General features: G+C 46.7%; 1 protein-coding gene across 1 annotated transcript in view; it reads right to left on the reverse strand.

The window, feature by feature from the left end:
- The window catches only part of AGBL1 (ATP/GTP binding protein like 1), a 350,762-nt gene extending 329,148 nt beyond the window's left edge, over window positions 1-21,614 (reverse strand). The window contains exons 1-5 of the mRNA XM_016151651.2: window positions 21,426-21,614; window positions 20,340-20,403; window positions 18,509-18,655; window positions 15,328-15,459; window positions 11,809-11,902 (exon numbers count right to left, since the gene is read on the reverse strand). Of these exons, the coding sequence (XP_016007137.2) occupies window positions 11,809-11,902; window positions 15,328-15,459; window positions 18,509-18,655; window positions 20,340-20,403; window positions 21,426-21,428 (440 nt within the window). The 5' untranslated portion in view covers window positions 21,429-21,614. The remainder of the gene's footprint in view (window positions 1-11,808; window positions 11,903-15,327; window positions 15,460-18,508; window positions 18,656-20,339; window positions 20,404-21,425) is intronic.
- Between the last annotated feature and the right edge of the window lie 380 nt (window positions 21,615-21,994).

Here is a 21,994-nt window from a genome sequence, read left to right on the forward strand (position 1 = left end):
CTTGGAGCTTGTGTGGGTTTAGATACAATCAGAAATTCTACATAGACAATCATATCATCCACAAAAAAAGTTTTCCTCCTTTCTTACCCATGTGAACGTCTTTTTCTTCTTGCCTCTTTACCCTGACCAGAATCTCCAATACAATCTTGAATGGAAATGGCAAAAATGGACGTTCTAGTCTTGCTTCTGATCTTAGAGGGAAAACATTCTGATCTTCACCAGGAAGTATGATGTCACCTAATGGTTTTCGTAGATGTGATTTATTGAGGAAATCTCTCTCTCTAATTTGTTGAATTTTTATCAGGAAATGATATTGAATTTTGTCAAATACTTTTTCTGTGTCTATTGAGAAAATCATGTTATTAGGTTTTATAAGGGTTTGTTTTTTTTGTATGATAAATTATATATAATGATTTCTACACATTAAACCAATCCTGGCATAAATCCCAACTGGTTTTGATCGACTGGTATCAACTTTCTAAAATTGGGTAAAGGACATTTGCATCGCTATTCATAAAAGATGTTAGCTGTTAATTTTCCTTCTTTGTAAAGTCTTTGCCTGCTTTTGGTATCAGGGTAATTTTGGCCTCACAGAATGGGTTGAGAAATATTTCCTCTTTTTAAAATTTCTCAAACAGTTTGTGCTAATATTTATTATTTAAACGTTTAGTAGAAATCACCAGTGAAGTCATCCAAACCTAGACTTTTTTTGTAGGGATGATTTAGCCATGCATTCAAATATGCATTCAATTAATTTAACAAATACAGGTCTGATTTGGTTATCAACTTCTTGAATGAGTTTTGGTAGTTTATTTCTGTCAAGGAGTTTTTCCACTTCATCTAAATTGTCAAGTTTATTGGCATAAAGTTGTTCATAATATCTCCCTATTATCCTTTTCATATCTAAAGAACCTGTAGTAATTTTATCTCATTTCTAATTATGGTAATTTGTACTTTTTCTCAGTTTTTTCCTTATCAGTCTGGAACTTTTATCAATGTTACTGATCTTTTCAAAGAATCAGCTTTGGATTAAATTGATTTTTCTTTATTGCTTTTCTTTTGCTTTTTCATTGATTTCTACTCTAATATTTACTTTACTTACTTTGGGTTTTGATTTTCCTTTTTAAAGGTGGAATTTGAGGCCATTAGGTAGCTTTCTACCTATCTTCTACCATATGCCTGTAGTTATATAAATTTCCCCCAAGTATGTGGCGTCTCAGAGATTTTAATATGCTGTGTTTCATTTTCATTTGGCTCAAAATATTTTCTATTTTCTCTTTTGAGTTCTTCAACCCATGGTTTCTTTAGAAGTCTGTTATTTAATTTTCAAAATTTGGGAGCTCTTCAAGAGAGTGATCTATTATTGATTTCTAATTTCATTTCATTGTCAGAGAACACTTGAATTCTTATAAATTTATTGACTGGTTTTGTGGCCCACAATATTGTCTGTCTTGGTAAATATTCCGTGAGCACTTGAAAAGAGTGTATATTCTGCTGTTTCTCTCTGTATATTCTGTCAATTATTGAGAGAGGGTTATTAAAATCTGCAACCATGGATATGACTACTGCTCCCCTTAGTTATATCTATTTTTACTTTGTTTATTTTGAAGCTCCATGATGAGCGGTGCAAACATATTACATTCCATCCTTTAAAGATGCTGCTCCACTGTTTTTTTTTTTTTTATTAGCATTGTTTCCAAAAAGAAATCTGCTGTATTGTTGTCTTTGTTCCTGTGTTCATAATGTGCCTATTCTTTTTTCAGTCCTGGCTGCTTTTAAGATCTTTTTTTTTCTTTATCACTGGATGTGAGCGATTTGATTATGATTTGTCATACTTTTCTCCATGTTTCTTGTGCTTGTGGTTTATTGAGTTTCTTGGATCTCTGACATCACGGCTTTCACCATATTTAGGAGATTTAAGCCATTATTTCTTCACGTTTGTTTTCTGTCCCCTCCGCTCTCCTCTTACTTACACAGACTCCAATTGTATGTAAATCAGGCTGCCGGAACCTGTCCCGTGAGTCACTGTTGAGTTTGCTTTTTAATTCTCATTTTTTTCTCTGTGCTTCATTTTGGAAACTTTCTGCTGCTATGTTTGTATATTCACTTATCTTTTTTTCTGCCATGTCTAATTTGCCTTAATTCAATCCAGTGTATTTACCTCTTGCACTCTGTAGCTTTCATCTCTAGAAGTCAAATGTGGGCCTTTTAAAATACCTTCTGTGTCTTTAAACTTTGAACATATGGAATTTAGTTAGAATAACTTTTTAATGTCCTTGCCTGGTAATTCTAACATCTATCTCAGTTCTGGGTTATTTATGACTTAATGATTTACCTCCTCACTATGAAAAGCATTTCCTGTTTCTTTGCATGCTTGGTTATCTCTGACTGGACTCTAGACATTGCTGACGTGTATGCCTCGTTGAATGCTGAATATTTTTGTGTTCCTATAAATATTCTAAAGCTTTGTCCTGAGATCCATTTAAGTTTCTTGGAAACAGTTTAATCCTTCCAGGTCTTGCTTGTAGTATCGGACAGGCAGGACCTGAGCGGTGCTCAGCTTCCCACTGCTGAGGCTCTTCAGTGTCCTCTGGACCTACAAGTCATGAAGTTTTCCAGTCTGCCATGTAGAACCAACCCTGTGTACCAGGCATTGTTATCTTCCTTTGTTTCAGGTCGTCTCTCCTTGGCTTTGGGCAGTTTCCCCACAAGTCCGCGCTGATCAACATCCATCAATACTTGAAGGACAAGCTCTGAAGATCTCCGGAGGCTGTTTTGGTTTGGTTGGTTTCATCATTTCATTGTTGCAGCTCTCTTCCTTCTAGGACTCGGTCCTGTCAGTTCTGGGCACCTTGGTGTCTCCAGATGCTCAGGCCTCTCTCTCCTCACCTGTTCCTTCAACTAAGGCCATCTACTAGGCTGCACCTGTGGTTCCCGCCCCTGCACTGCAATCCAGAGACTCTCTTAAAGCAGTGGCTGTGATAATTTAAGGGGAATCACTCAGGGCTCACTGTCCTTCATTGCCTGATGTCTAGTATCTTTAAAAACATTGTTTTACGTGTTTTATCTGTAGCTTGTGTGGGGAGAGATAAATCTGACCTCAATTCTTCCATCTCAGCCTGAAGAAGTTGTGTGCATATTTTAAATATAGTTTAGATCACACTGAATTTTGAACGTTACTTTTCCTATTCAATATTGTATCATGAGCTACTATTACCACTGGCAAACGGTAGTCCTAATCTATTTTTTGTGTGTTGCTACATAATATTATAATGTATAAATATGTCACTTTCACTATGCATTCCCTGTTATCAGACTTTTTCTGGTTATATTATTTCCAATTATAAATAATACTATGATTGGAATATTTCAGTGCATAAATCTTCATCCACCTTTCTCAATAATTCCTTTGGACACATTTCAAGAAGTGACAAAATTGGGTTAAGGAATGAGAACTTGAAAAAAAAAAATCTCGATACACATCACCTCACTGCTTTCATGAAGATTTTATCAATCTACATTCTTAGCAGCACGAATGAACGCTCATCTTATTGAATCCTCACCAACAATAAATATTATCATTTTTCAAAACCTTTACTACTATGATTTGTGAAACTTGACACCTTGATCTAAATTTTGTTTCTCTGATTATTGGCGAGTGGAATATTTTTATGAGTTTATTGGTTTTTCTATATCCTCTTCGTGAATTATATATTCTCATTCTTTTATTGTAGAGTGAGATATTGCCGTGTTCCAAATCAATTGTGCGAGCTCCTTGCCCTGACTCCCTTGCAACGGCCTCCAGCCATATCCTCACCACCATTTTTTCATGCTCTTTTTGCACTTGCTTCTGCCTCTACCTTGAAAGTCCTCCTTTTACAACCTTGGCATCTTGGAAACCCCTTCCCTACTTCCAACCCAAAGCTGCCTCCTCGGTGAATCTCTCCCCGCCAGTTGCTGGGGAAACTAAAATTCTCTTACTTTGAACATCCTGCCATTATAGCCATTTATCTCATTGGTGTGCATGCTAATGGATGCAGGTATATTATAAACTCCTGAGGGTAAGGGCTATATATTTTCATCCCAAAGCCCATACATCTCTGCTGATAATAAGTACCCCCAAAATACTTATCGAATGAATAAATGGCTCAAACAATACAACTCAAACAAACCAGAACAACAGCATTCATTCCTTGAACTAGTAGTTATTTAATATCTACTATATACCACTCGAAATAAATTGAAAACATAATTTACAATAATTCATTTCTTTTAAATGGCAATCTATTGTTTCTAACCATTTTTCTTGTGGCTCTGTTGAATATAATTAATGAGCATGTGAGACTAATATTGAAAGAGCACTCTCATGGAACTTAGAAAGCCTCCAGTCTGTTCCCATCCTGCAAGCTCTGTCTAAATTCTTATAAGCAGCTAGCCCTAGATGGCTTCACATCTGTGGAACGGCTTCCTTTGGAACCTCCCCTTCCCTGCGACTTGAGTTGGCTTGTCTCTGCCGAAGCAGCACATCTCCAGACGCTGCACCCACTCGCGACCCCACAGGTCCTCCCCACCCCCCACGTACTCTTTAATGTGTGGGGTCCGCATGTGGAATCAATCCCTGGGGAATCTGATAATGGCCGACGAGAACTATCGCCTCCCTCAAAGCAAAGTTAGGGTGCTTGTGTACCTCCCCGCTCCCCAAGTCCTTCGAATCCCCTCTCCCATGTATTCGCGGGCAGTCAGACTACTGTGAGGAGGATGCAAAAGCTCCTTGCGGAGTCAGGCTTCGCTACAAGATTGATGTTGACAGCCAATGAACGTTCCTAAGAGCCTGCCCCCAGTCTCCAGGGGAGAAACAGGGCAAATCCAAACACAAGGGAGGAGCCTGCAGTACAAGCTTCAGCAGATAAAGATGGGAATGAAGTTTCCACGAAGAACCCTCCACAGTGGGGGAAGTGGTGCATGTAAGAGCCACCCCAGGATATGTAGGCACCCAAGAAGATTCATTTTGGTGTTTTTGGAGCCTCTGTCTATATCAACAATGCGCATCCAAAATTATCACGTCGGCAACACTCTGTCTGCGCCGTCCCATGCTGTGCTGAGGAAGGACAGCCTCTCCAGACAGCGGGACTGATCTGACCACCGTCTTCCCTGAATCAAGGACTAACTGGCCGTGAGATCTCAAGACAAATTTCATCCACATCTATTCCTTCTCCTCCGCGAGGCAGCTGGTCCAGCTCCCCCAAGTGGTGGGAGGACAGAGAACACCCCAAAGGGGGGGAAACAGGCAAGGGGAGCTCTGTCTGGATGGCACTGCCAGCCTGAGCCCAACCCGGACACCAGAGGGGCACTTTCTGCCTTGCAGGGGACGCCTCCCGGGTACAGGGTCTCCCGAGGCACAGGGCCTAGACCGGTAGCCCCGCCTGCTCAGCTCCAAGGGCATTTCTGGATAAAGGCATTACTGAGAACATTCCCACTGAACGGGGAGCTGGCCCGTCTCACAGGTCCAGCACTGGGTCAGGACGGACTTGCTATGATACTGTCATGTTATTATTGCTATGAACTGGCAGCAACGTGAGGACAGGATCCACCTTCTCTTGTTTCCAACCCCCCTGCCCGGCAACTAGAACGTCAAGTAAATGCTCAAATTCCTAGCTCAGGGTGTGTTTGTTTTGCATGATGCAGCAGAGCATCTCAGAGGCACGAATGACACCTTGAATTAGGAAAGGAAGCCTGGTTCGACCTCTCTGGCTGTCAGTGACCTCGTCTTGAGATGACAAAGTTGGACCAGCAGATTCTTCAGGAACTTCCAACTTTAGACCCTGTGACTCAGAGAGCCATGATGGGCTCTCACCAAGGAGAGATCACTGGGTTCCCGAGAAGATGAAAGGGATTTGAATCGACAAACGTAGTTGCCAGGGTCTAATACATGTAGGAAACTATTCATTCCACGGTCAGCCACAGGCTCCGAGTCAGGTGGCAAATGCACTAATCACTCTGTCAGTAAGCCGAGCCCACGGTGTACACTCCTCACATCAGCACTTGGGCGGCTGGGCTGGAATTTTTTTTGTTCCTAGTCCAAGGTATTTGAGCCCGAGTGATCAGGAGCACACAGCTTCTGAACTCCCAAGGCGGGCCCATGGCCCGGAGCCCACGGAGTCTAATTACATTGAACGGGGAGCAGCAGAAGTCACAAAGCCATTCCTGGGGGTGGGTAGGGGAAAATGAAGGCCCAAGGAGAAATCCAGCAGCTATTCTGAGAAAAAGGAAAATGTGCTAATTTGTCTCAGTGACAAAGTAGCTGAGTCATCCCATCGCTTAAGATCTCAGGGAACCTATTCGCTTTGGTGGAGTCCCTGCTCATCTGTCAGCTGTGAGGATCAGATACAGTGGAAAGGTGTGATGCCGGGAAAAGCCCAGAAGGCCTGGCTTTGAGGAAAACACAGTGATTCGGAGGGGAGGGAGAGAAGGATCAGGACCTGGCTCACGGCTCCTGAACTAGAGACAGAATCACCACAAAGAGCTACCAAGGAAGCCGTGCCCGGAAATGCTGCTCTCAGACAAAGCTCGGAGGTCAGAGCTTCCTTGAGATCTGGCCCTTGAAAGGAAAAGATCGCCTAACACTGTTCTAAGCACAAGGAGCCACTGGGGCAGGCGATGGGACACTGAGCTTAAGAATTTGCTTACGAGGCTGGCTGAGGACTCAACACGTCCGTGTCTTCCTATTGCCTAACAGTGAGGTCCAATGGAGCCTCCAAACCCCACAGCCCCTTAGCAACCCAGGCCCCCGGGAGCCCCCAAGCTGAAAAAGCATAAATCATAGCACGAGGACCCTGCTGAACACCTGAGAAGATACGGGGGGTGGTGAGAATACTGGTGACCCTGTCCCCCATGAGGGACACCAGTGTGGTCCTGACCAGTGCACTCCTTGACCTCCTATGCCCTTGGGAAAGGTGAGGGACGAAACTACCACCTTGGCCGGTACGCAGCCCCAATCCTCGTTGCCAAAGTGTGGTGCAGTGGTCAGAGAATGCAACAGCATTCAAGGACCAGCCTCTGCGAGGGAGAACGGCCCACTTCCGATGGACTCTGATGTTTTCTGAGGCCAGGCTGGGGTGTGGGATTTTAAGTCCTGGGAGATGCACTAATGATCACGGCTGATGACCCCGCTTCAGAGGTCGGGTTCAGTAGTGCGGTGTGAGCATCCGACGGGATCAGCGGGGACACAGCACTGCCTTGGAAATGCTCGGGCAGACAGTGGAAGTGGCCACGGTTCACACCGGAACCCTCAGGCCCACCCTGGAAGCGAGGAAACGAGGCTGCAGCTGCAACAGAAGGTGCGAGGACACGGGACAAACACAAGCTTCTCCCAGGTCACAGGACGAGGCGGGCACGGAGCGGCAGTCCACCTCTGACTCAACGACAACTTCCCCTACGGAGTGAATCTGGACAGCTCACAGACCGCTTGAGCACCGACAAACCAACCGTCAACAGTGCATCAAGCAAGCAAGAGCCGGGCGGCCCTGGCTCCCTCCCGACTTCTGTGAAAAGCTCCCGCCCCATTCTAAAGCGGTCGCTGAACCAGCTGAGGATACCCTCTGTGAGAGGCTGGCAGCCTGCCTCCAATAGGAAACCAAGTGTTGACGTGAACACTGCCCCTCGCGGCCCCTCACACTCGGGCCTTTCCCCTCTTCTGGCCCCAACAGCGCCCCAGACAACTCTAAGTAAGAGAGAGAAGGCTCCAGGTTTTCCCTTCCCTCTCGTGAGTGAGGCGTTGTTCTCTTTCAAGCGTCTGGCTCCTGCCTCTCTCTCCCACAGTGAGTTTCCTCCCAGAAAGCACGCCACTCACACACACAGCAGAGATCTCGGGAGGCCTGTTGCATCATTTCCCAGACGTGTTTAGACACGATGGGCCCCTACAAGTGGAGTCAGCTTGGGAACCCAGGAAGAAGGAGATGATAAACAGAAAGCGTCTACCACAGCATCCATGCAGCAAATGCTGGCGTGTATTCAATACTAGTTGGTTATTCACTAAATGTGTGTGTGTGTGTGTGTGTGTGTGTATTTTTTTTTTTCTAATTGAAGAGTTTCTTCTGAATTAAGAGCCCACCGCAGCCCAGGCCCTCGAGAGGGCCCTATAAGAAAGAGTAAGATTTTTGTCTTTAGAAAGTTTAGAATTCAGAGGGGAGACAAGGAACTCAGGCCAACCCAGCACAGAGCTTCATCTGATACATGCGAATGGAAAACAGCAGGACTGACTGCCTGGAGTGAGAGGTAAGAGGGGGAAGGAGACACATGGATGGAAATGGAGACGGGGACACATTCGCGGTTGCCTGGAAGTCCAAGACAACCAGCGGCGGCTGTAGGAGCAGTCGAAGTGACAAAAGGCACCCGGACAATGTGGCGGCCATGAGGGAACAGGTACCAGCCAGCGCAAACCGAGGACGGCAGAACCGCGCCAGCACGGTGGGTGTGTGGGAAGGGAGGGGGCCTGGGAGAGCCGTCTTTCCGGGGATGAGGGATGGAAGCTGACGCGGGGCCAGGGGCAGGCAGGGACATGGCTCCGCACGCCCCTCCTCTCTGGAACGTGTGTGGTGTGCGCGTCTGTCATAAATCTCGCCCTGAGTACAATCTGGAAGCGGGGATCTGTTGCAGGACAGCTGCGCCACTAATTTTAGGTGTGTGCTGGAGAAGTAGGGCAGCTCGAATCTCCAGGGCAGGGAGGAGACACAGTGACACAATACCGGGCATCTGTCCCCACAAAGCCATCCCCGAGTGACGCTCCCATGGCTTGCGAGCTCTCGGAGGGCAATGCTCGGGAGGGTGATCCTCAGGAGTATCTGACATGGTACTCCATTCCCCTCGCTGGAACACCCCTCAGGCCCACAGAACTGGTCGGGGTGCACACTGGTCGTTACTTGGGGGACGGAGTTCATGGGAGGAAGTGAGCACGGGCGGAAACACGCCATCTGCACGCTCTCCTCCAGCTCCACCGCCTGATCTGAAGCGCCACAGGCAGCCACGCACCCAACGCATTTGTACCGATAACGGTTCACGGTATAATGCTGCCAAAACTCCCGACACTTCTGCACGCTCTTTCTTTAATGCCCACGACCCACTGGGGAGGTAGGACTTGTTGTTCCCGCTTTGAGAATCGGCTAGAAGCTGAGCTACAGTCCGAGTCTCCAGATTTCAGCATCTTCGTTCCCATCTTGCGGTGGCAGGGCGGAGGAGGCGGGGCTGGGGGTACAGTGGAGAACAAGGCAGCTTTGGGAAAGGGTTCCAAAGTGGAGGGGACACTTATTTAGCGTTTGTGAGGAAACATCCATCCTGTTGAGGAGAAAGACTGTCCTATCATTCAGCCAATTGTTCCATGAGTACGGGCTGTTTAGACAGTAACAAAATTCAAACAAACCTTACCAGGTTATGACTATGGCATATGGTGGTTTAGAAACAAAATGCTAGAAATGGACTGGGTAAGATCCTCCAGGGATGGTTCAAGAGCTAAGGTTCACCTATCGAACAGGTTTACATCCCAGCTCTTTCCCTTAAATCCCAGCGTGTTACTTAAAATTCTTTCCACTTCAATTCTTTTCCCCCCTATAATACTGGGGGGGAATTAGAGCACCTGCCTCACAGAGTACAGGAGAGAATCAAATGAGATGATGCACACGAAGAGCTTAGCACAGAGCGGGGCACATACTAAACGCCACGGCAAGGACAGCTATACTGCGATGCAGGGAGAAAAACCCCGTCTTCTATGGAGTTTTGGTTTTGTCATTTGGCTCAAGAAGGGGAACCACTCTGCCCAAACTTTACAGAAAAGTCCAGAAATACAGAAGCACGCCCTCGATTCCAGAAAGGCCCCTTTTAACATTGGAAACGGCCACCTCTGTGATCCCCGGGATCACATCCTCATTTGCCTGCGGCACCCTGATCACGTCGGTGCATCAATTCGGCTCCCTCTGCAGGAGGAAAAGAGCAGTCGAGAGAGTCCCCGGTGTGAGTCTCTGCACAGGGAGCCTCTGTGCTTTGTCGCCTACTCTTCCCACACCCTGCTCTGCATAGATGGGCAAAGCAATAAAAGCCACGAGGACCCCAGAAGGAAGGGGCCTAGTGATAAGACTAGCAGGGAAGGAAGGGCTTCCTACAGAAGCCTTCCTAACAGCATGGCACCCGAGCGGCACAGAAGAGATGGCTGACTGAGAGACGCGTAGACGAATGCGTGCAGCAAACATCCGGTGGATTTTCACCTAACGTAGGGGAAGCAATCGCGTATTCCTGAGCAGCCAAACACACGAATGCAAACAGCAGCATTCATGGGAGAGTCCTTGGGAATAAAGCAAAAAGACAAAGGTCAGGGACCGGTGACCAAACGACAATGTTAAGGCTGCAGATGTCAGCGGCAAAGGCCTACACAGAATGATAAAAGCCAGACACGTCCAAATCGCACAGATCTGAACAGATGTCGATGGACGTTGAAGACAGAATTGAAGTTGAACTACAGAAAAGTCACAAAAGTTGACTTTTTTTTTTTTTTTTTTTTTTTTGGAGGGAGGTCACTGAGTTTGTGACTCCGAAGTTTTGTATTTATCAGATCCCCTGGTAGAATTTCGCCGAATCCCATTTTGCAAGGCGTTTGTAGTCTCAATGCGAAGTTTCTAAAATGAGGTACATAGAACACTGACTCTCCCCAAAATAGTTGGTTTCCACACAAAAACGGTCCCCTGGCCAAATCGGTTTTAGAAGACTCACCCATCTCGGATATCCTATGTGTTGGCTTCACCAAGACTAAGAAGCCTCAAAGAAATCTACCTAACTTTGTTTAATCCAGTATCTCTTGATCTATTTGACAAGGAATTTTTTAACTGAGATATAACGTAGTTCACTCTAAGAAAGGCTGGTGTCGAGAGCCGCAGGTGAGAATGGATTATAATGGCATTCATTACCTGGTGACCCGAGAGAAAAATAATCAGGTGGAACACGAGCCCGAGATGGATGGTGGGATGCAGAACAGATCACGGCTGGGCCTGGAAACGCGACTTTGCCAAACGACCCCATAGATCTCAGAAATTGGCTGAATCTTTTCTAGTATTCTTTCAAGGTCCTCGCCAAGTCACTCCCAAAACTGATGGCTCTTAATGGTTCTGAAGGTCTCTAAAGCCTTCACGTCTAACCACCTCCCTGCTTGAGGGTGCGATTCACTCCACCCCAGTGCATGGAGCAAGACAAAAAAAAAAAAAAAAAAAAAACACAGCTCAAAACCAGCACACAACCATGATAGACTACTCAAAGGCCCAGACTTCATACCAGAAATTTAACGAGCTGACTCTTTGGAGACCTGGAGGAACACCAGCCTCCCCTGTCATTTCTGGACTGTTTTTTGGGGACTGTATTCATGGTGGTAGTCGCTGTGAGTGAGAGGCAGACCTGCAAGCTTTGGGCTGAAAACATGGGCTTCAGAGTCAGGAAGCTCTGGATTCGTATCCTAGCTGCAGCGTGTCCTAGCACTGGGACAGTGAACGAGGCCCTTTCCACGTTTTTGTTTTCTCGCCCGAAAATGAACATACTAACATATCCATCCAGGGTTCCTGGGAGGAGCAGAGGACATGACGCATGGGTAGGGGGAGAGGCAGGCTGAGATAGGGCAGAGTCACTGCAGCAAGGCTACAAGGAGTGAGTGAGTCCTCACTCAGCTGAGCCGGAAGCACCATGAGGCCAGCTCTGTCTCTGCATCTCCCTCTGCGTTACACAGATGGCAAAGGCACTAAAAAAAAAATAAAAAATAAATAAAAAGGCACCCCATACCTGATTATTCGGGTACGCTTCCGGGTGTAAGGGGTGATGACCTTGAAGAGAAGTTCCATGGCTCCGTTAATCCCCAGCATGGCCCCCGTGGTGACTGAGAATGATGAAGGCACAACAGTTAAGAACAGTCTGAATCAAGTGTTATGTTCAGCATCACAGAGTGAGCCTCAAAGATCAGGGCTGGCAAGTAGGGCAGGAACAGGTCCATCGCCTTCCTCACCAAAGGCCACTTAAAAGCGGAGGGACTCAATGGTCTTTTTCATCCCTGGCTTGGATGTCAGGATCACCTGAAAGGCCCATGTGGTCGTCCCACACTACCTTCTTTCCAAAGGGGGCCCCGCCATGACATCACATTTTTTTCATTTTCTCATGGCCACTGTACTCTCCATCAGAATAGTCAAGGCACTTACTGAACAGATGTTTCTGTAAGTAGGTCTCTGGATGACACACACGAGCATTCACACACACAGGCATGCACACACACAGGCAGGCACACATGCACACTCTGCGGATCTCCTATAAAGCCCTTTCTTAGACCTGCTCTGCCATTTGAAGACTGCATGATAAGAAAAAGTTGAAAGTGGATGGGTTAAGGTTCGGTACAACTTGGACGGACGCCTTTCAAACTCTAAGATGTAGCGTAATAAAGAAGATAGCACCCTTTCTGTTCTATTCTAGTTCTAACTCCCCCGAAGACATTTCTGCTTGGACCTCCCATGACTGAGACTTAGACTTGACTATGCCTCTACCATCACGATGTCAAAGGTAACTAACCTGAGAAATAACTGCCATTCTGCCCAATTAGATGGTTATAAAAAACACAGCCAGAGATCTGGATAATACTCAAAGGGATAGCTGATCATCCCAGTGACTTTAGAGAAGTATTTTGGACACAAAACCTCTGGACATCACTCCCATCTCCAGTGATGTCCCAGCCTCTCCTCAGGACCCTACTGGGAGCATTTCCAATCATGTTTTAGGGAGCATTCTTGTCATGTCAAAATACATAAGAGGAGTCTACAGGATACAAAATGGAATCAGTTCAGCAGGGGGCAATAGTTTCAGCAGGAGAAAGCAACAAGGTTATGTTTGTAGGTAGGACTGTTTTTTTTTTTTTTTTTTTCTCTCTCTCTCTCTCTCCGATACTGCATTGGTGCTGTAGAACAGGGCCAGAACAGTTCGTGTAAATATAAGTAGGAACGAGAGCGTCACAGAGAAGTAGAGAGAGAGAAACAAAGGGGGCTTATGCTGGCTTCCTCTGAGCTGCAGGAGAGAAGGACGCATGGAGATCTGCAGGCTTTAGTACAGTTCAGCCCAGTACAGTCCACCAGAGCGAGACCAAGGCTGACAGCTCAGCTATCACGAAGACCTCGTGTTGCTGGCCCGTCCTCTGGGCACGTGTCCCTCCCGAGGCCAGCACAGGCAGTAACTGCCTGGATCAAAATTCAGGGATTTGGCATCCAAGCCCTGCCCATCAATCTTCCACTCTCACAGCTCCTAACCCGGTTCTTACTTCTAAACTGGGAAAACAACATGCCGGAGCAATCTCTTGGCAAATAATTCAGCAAAATTCTAGTATGAAGTAGAATTAGGGTGGAGAGAGTGTTAAGAACATGGATCCCAACATGGATGACTTTAGACTTAGAGTTGGGGAAGGATAACAACAAGACGTCTTCACTGAGTTCTTCCACGCGGGGTGCCTGCCAAGGTCAGACCCGCAGCAGCTCTATAAATATCCCTGTTGGCCATCTGAGAGCTGCCTGAGGGTTCACTGTCTGTCACAGACCCATTCTGGTTCCAGCCAACTCCTTCTGCAGATAACAGTGGCTAACAATTCACTAAACAGACGGCAATCCATAATCCTCATGAACTCTGGTGGCCTCTCATTAGTTAACTCAATGTTTAGAGATCGGTAGCATAATTTTTAAACTATTTATGAAACAGTTGGTATGACACATGTAGTCTTAGAATGTGAAATAAATGGCCACCTCCTCACATGAACAAGCAAATCACGGCATTTTTCAGAGCTGAAGGAATTCATCAAGATCTCTACAACCAACATATGTAAAAGAAAAGTAAGTTATCCAGTCTAATCGTTCCACTAGAAAACAAAACGAGATACGTCGGACTGCTATTGGCAAGCTCCAAATGGGAGCGACACACCTTCTGTCTACTTGTTAAAGAGAGTTGTCCTTTATGCAAAGCCATAACTCCTCACTTACATTTTCCTTTCACCCTTGTCTCAAGCGTTCTCTGATTTTCTGGTGAACATACGTGAGTGCAAGTGGAGGTTGTGTCTGTGAATATGGCGTCAAGAACCTATCGCGTGATTCCCCTGCAATACGTCCTCATTATGGGTCCCCTGAACTGAACTGAAGTAACCAATGAAATGTTAAAACTATTTTAGTAGTTCTGAGCATAGTTGGGGGGATCACCTGCTTACTCCCCTCATGTGTGCCTTTCCTGTTATTTCAAAGGACTAAGAGAAAGAGTAGAGCAGGGAAGAGATGCTAAAACCTATCAAGCAACTGCCAGGTAACTAACAATCACACCTGTGAACGCTCGCACTTATCGCACCTTCCAAGTCTACAAGCGTTTGTCGCTACTGTAGTTTTACAGAGGAAGAAACAGGTTGAACAGGTTAAGTGTCCATGTCGTGTGACTCTTAAGAAATCAATGTCAAACCCAGGTTTTCCTGGCTTGAAGTCCATGTTTTGTCCTCCAGAGAACATTCCAGCTAAGTAAGTATTGCTTTCATTCTGTAGGAAAGGGGCTCAGAAAGGTGAAATAAAAACCTGTGCTCCTTACACGCGCGATAGGAGGTGTAGAATCCCATCTATTAGTAGGGACTGTCTGCACATGGAAAGTCGAATAAACGTAAATGTTGGAGTTAGACTCTCAGCTCCCATGACTCCTCTGTATGAACTCAAGCAATTACTTTGCTCTTCTAAGTTTTTTCTTTTTCTTTTTGTTGGCCATAAAGTGGTAAGTCTAAATACAGGAGAGTGATGATGATCAGAAATGCTCCAAATCAGGCGACGGTAAATAAGCACCAGCCCACGTGCTAGTTACAGACGATGCTGTGAAGCCTTGAGATGCAATCAGGTAAAGGATGTCATGATCAGCGTGTCACCCCAGGGGCAGAATAGGGAGCTCTGTGATGGGAGGGTCGGTCTTGACAGGTATTAACCCATCGTGATGTGCTGTGCATGTGACGAGGATTGAATAAATTCTGCCCTCTCCTGCTATAGGCTTTCTTCCCCTTGCTGTACTAGTTGAGGGGCCTGGAGTACTAGAATGTGTGGTCCCCAAGGGAAAACAATACTGACATCTAACTTTAGGAACAGGCACCAGGGTGAAGAGGAGATGAAGAAGAAACTTCACACCACTGCAGCGTCCAGCACATGAGGCTCCTCATGGATTATCTTTTGGGGACCGCATCTGTTCTCCACCTTCCAACAACACCCCCACATGGTCTCCAGGAGCCCCAGCCCAGAGTGCCACAGCTGAGTCACTTACCACTAGCGGCAAACACACGCAGAGCCCAGAGACAGTGGAGGAGGTTCTGGCTGTGAGATAGGTTTTTCCTGGCCAGAATCAATGTCACATCAAGGGCTTCCAACTCCAGGGCCTTCTGTCCAAACTTTTTATCTGCAAACACAAATCAACCCATCTCAGTTGTGCTGCCCGTTCGTGATGAGGGCTCGGCAGAGTGTGGGGGAGAGGAAGGCAGAGTGGACAGTGAGGAGATAATTACAGCCAACGAGGCTTCTCAGATCTTGTAGCAAATGCTACTGTGTATGTCCCCACTGGAACCAGATGGCTCAGAAGAGCTAATTCGGGGTACACATATGGTCCTTTATTCTTCAAATAATATTTACATGAAACCTGGTGGGTTGTTTGACTCACAGCCCCAAGGTGTAAGACTATGTCTGGTTGTCCTCAAATGTGAACTAGTTTAGTAGGGCAAAAACTTCTAAGGATGCTTAAGTTACATAACATTTCAAGGCAACGCAGGAACCTAGATTGGATTCTTCTTTGAATGCGTCCATAAAAATTATGTTGGGAACACTGGGAGAAACTGAAATGAGTCTAAATTATGCACTCATTGTTATTTTGTTAGGTTTGTAATCGCAGTGTTGTGGCTATGTAGGGAAAGATCTCTTTTCAAAGAAATCATTCGAAAGTATTTAGGAGCGAAATGCTATCTGTAGTTTATTTTAAAACATTTCAAATAAAAATAGGTGAAGAAAATATGTCAAAGTGTTAACGGTTAGGTCTAAGAGATAGGTACATGAGGTCATCTATGTGACAGAGAACTTAAAGATAAAAAGTGAAAACAACTAAGAAAATAAAATTTTCCCCCAAATTTCTCTAAATTATTGATCCAAATAACCTGACATTTAGTGTTGCAGGTAAACTGTTATGGTTTTAATAATTAGTGAGTAAGAATAACAATAAGGGGAAAGTACCATTTATTCTGTGTGCCTGGCCCCCACTGTGATAACACGTGACCATGCCAGCTGTCACATTTGTTTGTACCCTTTCCAAAGTGTGCTGCACAAACTGTCATATTTGTTTTTGCAGGAATATAGTCACTATCAGGTTCTTCACAGGAGGAAATGAGTAAATCAGAGGCCATATCCTAAGCCTGGTTTACCAACATTTGCCTTTGGACCAAAGGACAGCAATATGAGATTGAGACTAAATTCATACGACCCATCCCCTTCAGAAGAAAGGTAGCTGTCTGGCTCCATTAGCAGACAACCTCATTTCTGTTCTGTTCAGGTCAGCCCCTGGCACCTTGAATGTGAAGGTAAAGGACTACAACCTCTCGATGACAGAAGCTGTGTTGACTATGGCAAGAGTGATATCTAGGTTTACAATCCAAAAACCACTGACCTGATACATCTTGCATCTCTGTCCCATGAAACCCACAGGATTTTCGTTTGTCGTGCCTCTTGACCCACATGCTAAATGCGTGGCACACGCTACCTCACGTAAACCTTACAGTAACCCTAGAATTAAGTGCTGAAACCCTCCCTGTTTTGTTGATGAGGGCCCAGTGATTCAGAAAGTTTAAGGAACTTGCCCAAGGTCAAACAACTGATCAGCATCAGGGCCAGGTGTGAAACCCAGATCTGACTTCCTAACCTGTGTTATTTATGACAAGGGTCTATGCCATGTCCCTTCCGTCTTTTGCTAGAGTTCACTTGCCCCACTCTTTGCTTTGTTGACTCCTTATGCTTCAAGTTTGGGCGCAGATGTTACTTCTCCCTGACCCCACCCATCATCTGGCGAATTATCACAATCTGCTGTCCTCTCGTTAATTACTTGTTTACCTTCCGCCCTTCCCTACTTAAATGCAAGCTCCATGAGAGAGGGTCGCTTATCTGCCTTGGTCGCCATGGTATCCTCAGGGCCTAGAACAGTGCCTGGCCTGGGGAGACATGCAGTAAAGACCTGATGACTATTTAACGAATAAATTTTATTGGTTTTATCTGGAACTTGCTCATGCAGGTGCTGGGTGACACCTTGGTCTTGTTTTGTTTGTTTGCTTGTTTTTTGTGGAATGATAAGTGGACACAAAGCAGAGACCCAAACATTGCAAAGAAAAGCATGCTCCAGGGCCCCCGTGCTCTTGGCTGCCACTGCTGGCACTGGACGTCAGAGGTCCATCTGTCGGAGGCCCCGAGCTTCTCGACTGTGACCTGTGTGACTCTGCACACAAATGGGGTTTATCTGTGATGACTGATTTGCAATGTGTACAGGCTTCCTGAGTGCCCAGGCTTTTAAAAACATGCTCCAAGAAGCTCCAGAATTTTAGGAAGGTATATTTCAGGATGTTCCACAAAGAAAGAGAAATGGGTGTGAAGCCTAAGAGGAAAGAATTCTAGGCCCTCATCTTCCCCTTGCCTCAGGAAGCCCCACTTCCATGTGACTTCTTGTATGAGTTGAAAATGGTCTCCAAAAAATATGCATGTCCACCTGCAACCTCAGATTGTTAACTTACTTGGAAATAGGGTTTTTGCAGATTTAATTAGTTATGATGAGGTCATACAGGTTTAAGCGGGTGTTAAATTCTCTATAACCAATATCCTCATGAGAAGAGAAGAGGACACTGGGAAAGTCACACAGAGTGGAATATCACATGAAGAAAGAGGCAGAAATCAAAGCAGTGTGTCTACCAGCAAGAAACATCAGGGGGTTGCTGGAAACCGTCAGAATCTGGGAGGCAGGCATGGAACAGATTCTCACTCAGAGACTCCAGGAGGAACCGAGCCTGCCAACACCTTGATTTTGGACTTCAGACCTTCAGAACTGTGAAAGGATAAATGCGTTTTGAGCTACTCACTTTGTGGTGATTTATTAAGACGGCCACAGAAACTCAATGCACTGACACGACGAACTGCCATGTAAGATGATATTTGTAGAAATGTTCCTTTTATTTTTAAAGGGATAAAAACTGCTTTGCAGTGTCTCTTGTGTGTTCCCGATATGACCCATGCCCTCTCCTAGGCACTGGACCTTGGCTTAGCTGACTATAGCACAACAAATTGACCTCTCTTATGGTCCTGCCATCACCACCCAAGAGTCCACCACCTCCCTGCACTTCCCCACATGAGCTCCCCAAGTTATTCTCATAACCGCCACCACAGAAGTGCCTTTCAGTCACCCTCAGGTCCGGGGGTGTGGGTACCTCGTAGGCCGACTTTGGCCAGCAGTCGGAAAAGGGGCAGGAGGATGTCATAGTCTGGAGAAGCTGTCCTTGCTGTATCCACCAGCGTCTGCAAAAGGGCTTCGCTGCCACCCTTGCTGATCATGTAGCGAATCCTCCTGTCTGTGCCTGAGGGGGAAAGCAGAGGCGAGCTGAGCCACAAAAAATCACCCTTGAAGACGACCTCGCAGCTAGAGACAGAGCAAGGATGGGTTCACTGCACCCCAAAAACCATGCTGGGAGCTCTTGAAGCAGTGTGTGTTCAAGTTGTGCTATCAGGTAAGGGGCCAGCACGGCAGCAAGAAGGGGGTGTGGCATGAGACGGAGAAAGAACGGCATGTGTAAGAACCTGTGATATCTGTAATAAATGGAGCCTGGGATCCACTTTCCTGAGGACTCACCAAGTCTTCGGTGTCTGCGTGTGTCCTTGTGTGTGCGTGTATATAAGTATGCATATGGGCCTATGGATAATCATAAACTTAACAGAAGAGGGACCACAACATGCCTCTGCTACAGGCTTGATCACGTGTAAAAGGGACTGGGATAATAGCTTATCGGGAATAATATTATCAATGTTGTAATGATTTTTTTCAGTAACTAATGGGAGGCAAATATAGAAATAACTGGAGTAATCCTTTGAGAAACAAATGTCCCATCATTTTATCTGGAAAGTTTAGAAGAGGGTTTGGGGCTAGGATGAAGAATGCTAATCTTTCTAAACTAAGAATAATTTTGAACAGACACACTGCCCCTTACACACACGTTGCCCCAGGAGAAGGTCAAAAGCAGTGATTACATTTCAACTTGGAAGGGGCGCTGGGTGATACTCTATGCACTGGGCATGGCTGACCTAATCGAGGTGGCTGACAAAGGTGGGACATTATCAGCAAAGAAGACCCTCTCGTTTTCACCCTAACAAGAAGTAGCTTCCTGTGCTGATGGAGCAGAGGACTCAGCACCTCTGTGAGAAGGACACATGGCTTCATCTAAGAGTTCTGGACACCTCTGGACAAATTAAAGGCAGTGCTATCCCTGTGGCTTCACCCGCAGATGTCACCTCGCTCAGGCGACTGTGGGGAAGTCACCCCGCCATCAGAGGCCAGCACAGCCTACAGGAGATCCTTGGGATCACTGTACCCCTCCTCTTGAAACTGCAGCCTGAAGCTCCATGGCTTTGGCGTATTGTTCGTTTGAGTGTTGCTTGGTTTCTGATGTTACTATATCTTTCTCATGCGGTGTGGTGTCGAACTGGCGGACATAGAAATGAAAACTAGCCAAATGCTGGAATGTCCAAAACTCTTGTTTCCCAGGCTCCTCATGTGGACATGAACAGAGGTGTGACCCAGTTAACTTGGTTCACTCCAGTGACGTCAACTCCGCCATCTTACCTCTGAAAGCTCAACGGCTTACGAGGTCCTGCCCCATGTACCTGGGTCCACCAGACACGCATAAGGGGGCTGCCCATACGCGGCTCTCTAAATGGGCCGCAGTGAGGGAAGCAGAGTAAGATGGATAGGAGTATGGAGGATAGCGCTAACCACCCAGGGTCTCACTTCCTCCTATGCTGGGGTCACTCGAAGGTGGGTGACAAAATTGAAGTGACCAAAGGATCATCAGCCCCGTTGATTCTGGGTCTTATTAACTTCATTAAAAAAAAAAAAAAAAAAGCAAACAAACAAAAAGCCGGGCTGATGATCTTGCTTCAAAGAAAGCGTGGGCTGGAGCAACCCTCTAGGCCACACAGATTCCTGGGCGCTACCAGAGTCACATGATCCCATGTTCATCATGAGGGAGGAGGGCCGGGCCTACTCACCAACAGAAAGCAGATCTCCGAGGACCTGCACAATGGGCAGGATGGACTCCTTGTCAGAGCAGCCCTGCAGAGAAAACACAAGACAGCCAACTGTGACTTGTCATCAGAAGGACAGAAGTGGTGAGGTTGTGAGCCAAGGCAGCAAGTTTCCGTTATGTCTGTAGCCCTGGATTGCTTTTAAGTGCAGGGCAGAGAGCAGAAACAGAGACCTACTAAGAAGTGCTGATGAAAACGCTCCCCGGACTGATTAGGAAGAGTTTTTGTTTTCTCGGGGGACACCCAGGGTGGGACCAAGTCTCATTGTGTCAATGATCCATGGGATCCCTGCGATGCCTGACAGTCTACCGCGTTATACGGAAGAGAACGCTGAGGCTCAGAGAGTGCCTGTCCAAGTCCCCCGAGGCCACCTGTGGAGCAAAACCCGAAGTACAACCCAGCCCACTGGCCTTCGCACTGCAATACGCTCATGTTGTGGGTTGTTTGGTTGTTGTTTTTCAGATCTCAAGAACTTGTTTACCTACGAGTTGTAAATCTGTCCGTCGACCACCATCTCCTGAATCTGTACCCAAGCCGTGACAGCACTTCGAACTAGCTGGCCATCAGCTAAAGCCCCCACAGCCTCCCCCTCGGGGGCAATTAATTCGTGAGAGTGGCCGGCAGAGCTCAGAGAAACACGTTACTTACTGGAGTTCCAGTGTCCTGTATAAACAAGACTCAGGAAGAGCCAGACAGCAGGGGATGCGACGGGCAAGGCGTGAGGAAGGTCACCCAGCAGGCATGCTCTCCCCGCGAGCGCCCACATTCCTGGCACGTGTCCCCCAGGCCATCTTGCAGGGTTTGAAGGAGGCTTCATTACCGTGGTCCCCCCTCGTCCCCGGGAATACCCTCCGAGACCCCCAGTGGGTACATAAAATAGCACCGAACCCTGTATGTGTTCCTTCCTATACATACATCCCTGTGATAAAATTTAACTTACAAATTAGGCCCAGCAAGAAATTAACAACAATAACTAATTAAAATAAAACAATTATAACAATATACTGTAATAAAAATAGCTTATTTCACCGACAGAGAACACGTTCTTACCATCTATCTCAGCAAAGCTCAGCACATGGTTTGTTTTGTTTTATTTTCTTATTAAGTCGAGCACGTTCACCTCTGCACTGAAAGGCACACCTCGGCGCACCAAACTGCTGGCATCACTTCTCTCGCGTTTCGGGACCGTCGTTAAGTAAAAAAATAAAAAAAAGAGGGTCACTGGAACACAAGCACCGCGTCTCCTCAGAAGGCGCCGGGCGCAGCAACATGGCCGCGGCGTGCGTGGCGTGCGTGGCGTGCGTGGCATGCGTGGCGTGTGTGGCGTGCGTGGCGTGCGTGGCCCGCGGCCTGGGCGCGTCCGCTGCGTGGAGACGCCGGCCCACGGCGCAGGGCGGCACACGGCAAAACACTCGTGAACTGTTTCTCTCTGCGGCTTTCAGTTTACTGTTTTCACACCGAGACTGACTGCGGGTAACAGCAACGACAGGAAGCAAAACCGCGGGTTCGCTGCCGGTCCTGTGCGTCGTCCGTGGACTCGGCCTCCGGCCTCCAGCCTCCTCCTCCCTGCGGAGGGAGGATGAGAGTCCCAACTCTCTCACCACCAGCAGGGGCCTGCT

The sequence above is a fragment of the Rousettus aegyptiacus genome, unplaced genomic scaffold, assembly GCF_014176215.1.
Source record: "Rousettus aegyptiacus isolate mRouAeg1 unplaced genomic scaffold, mRouAeg1.p scaffold_m13_p_14, whole genome shotgun sequence".
NCBI lineage: Eukaryota > Metazoa > Chordata > Mammalia > Chiroptera > Pteropodidae > Rousettus > Rousettus aegyptiacus.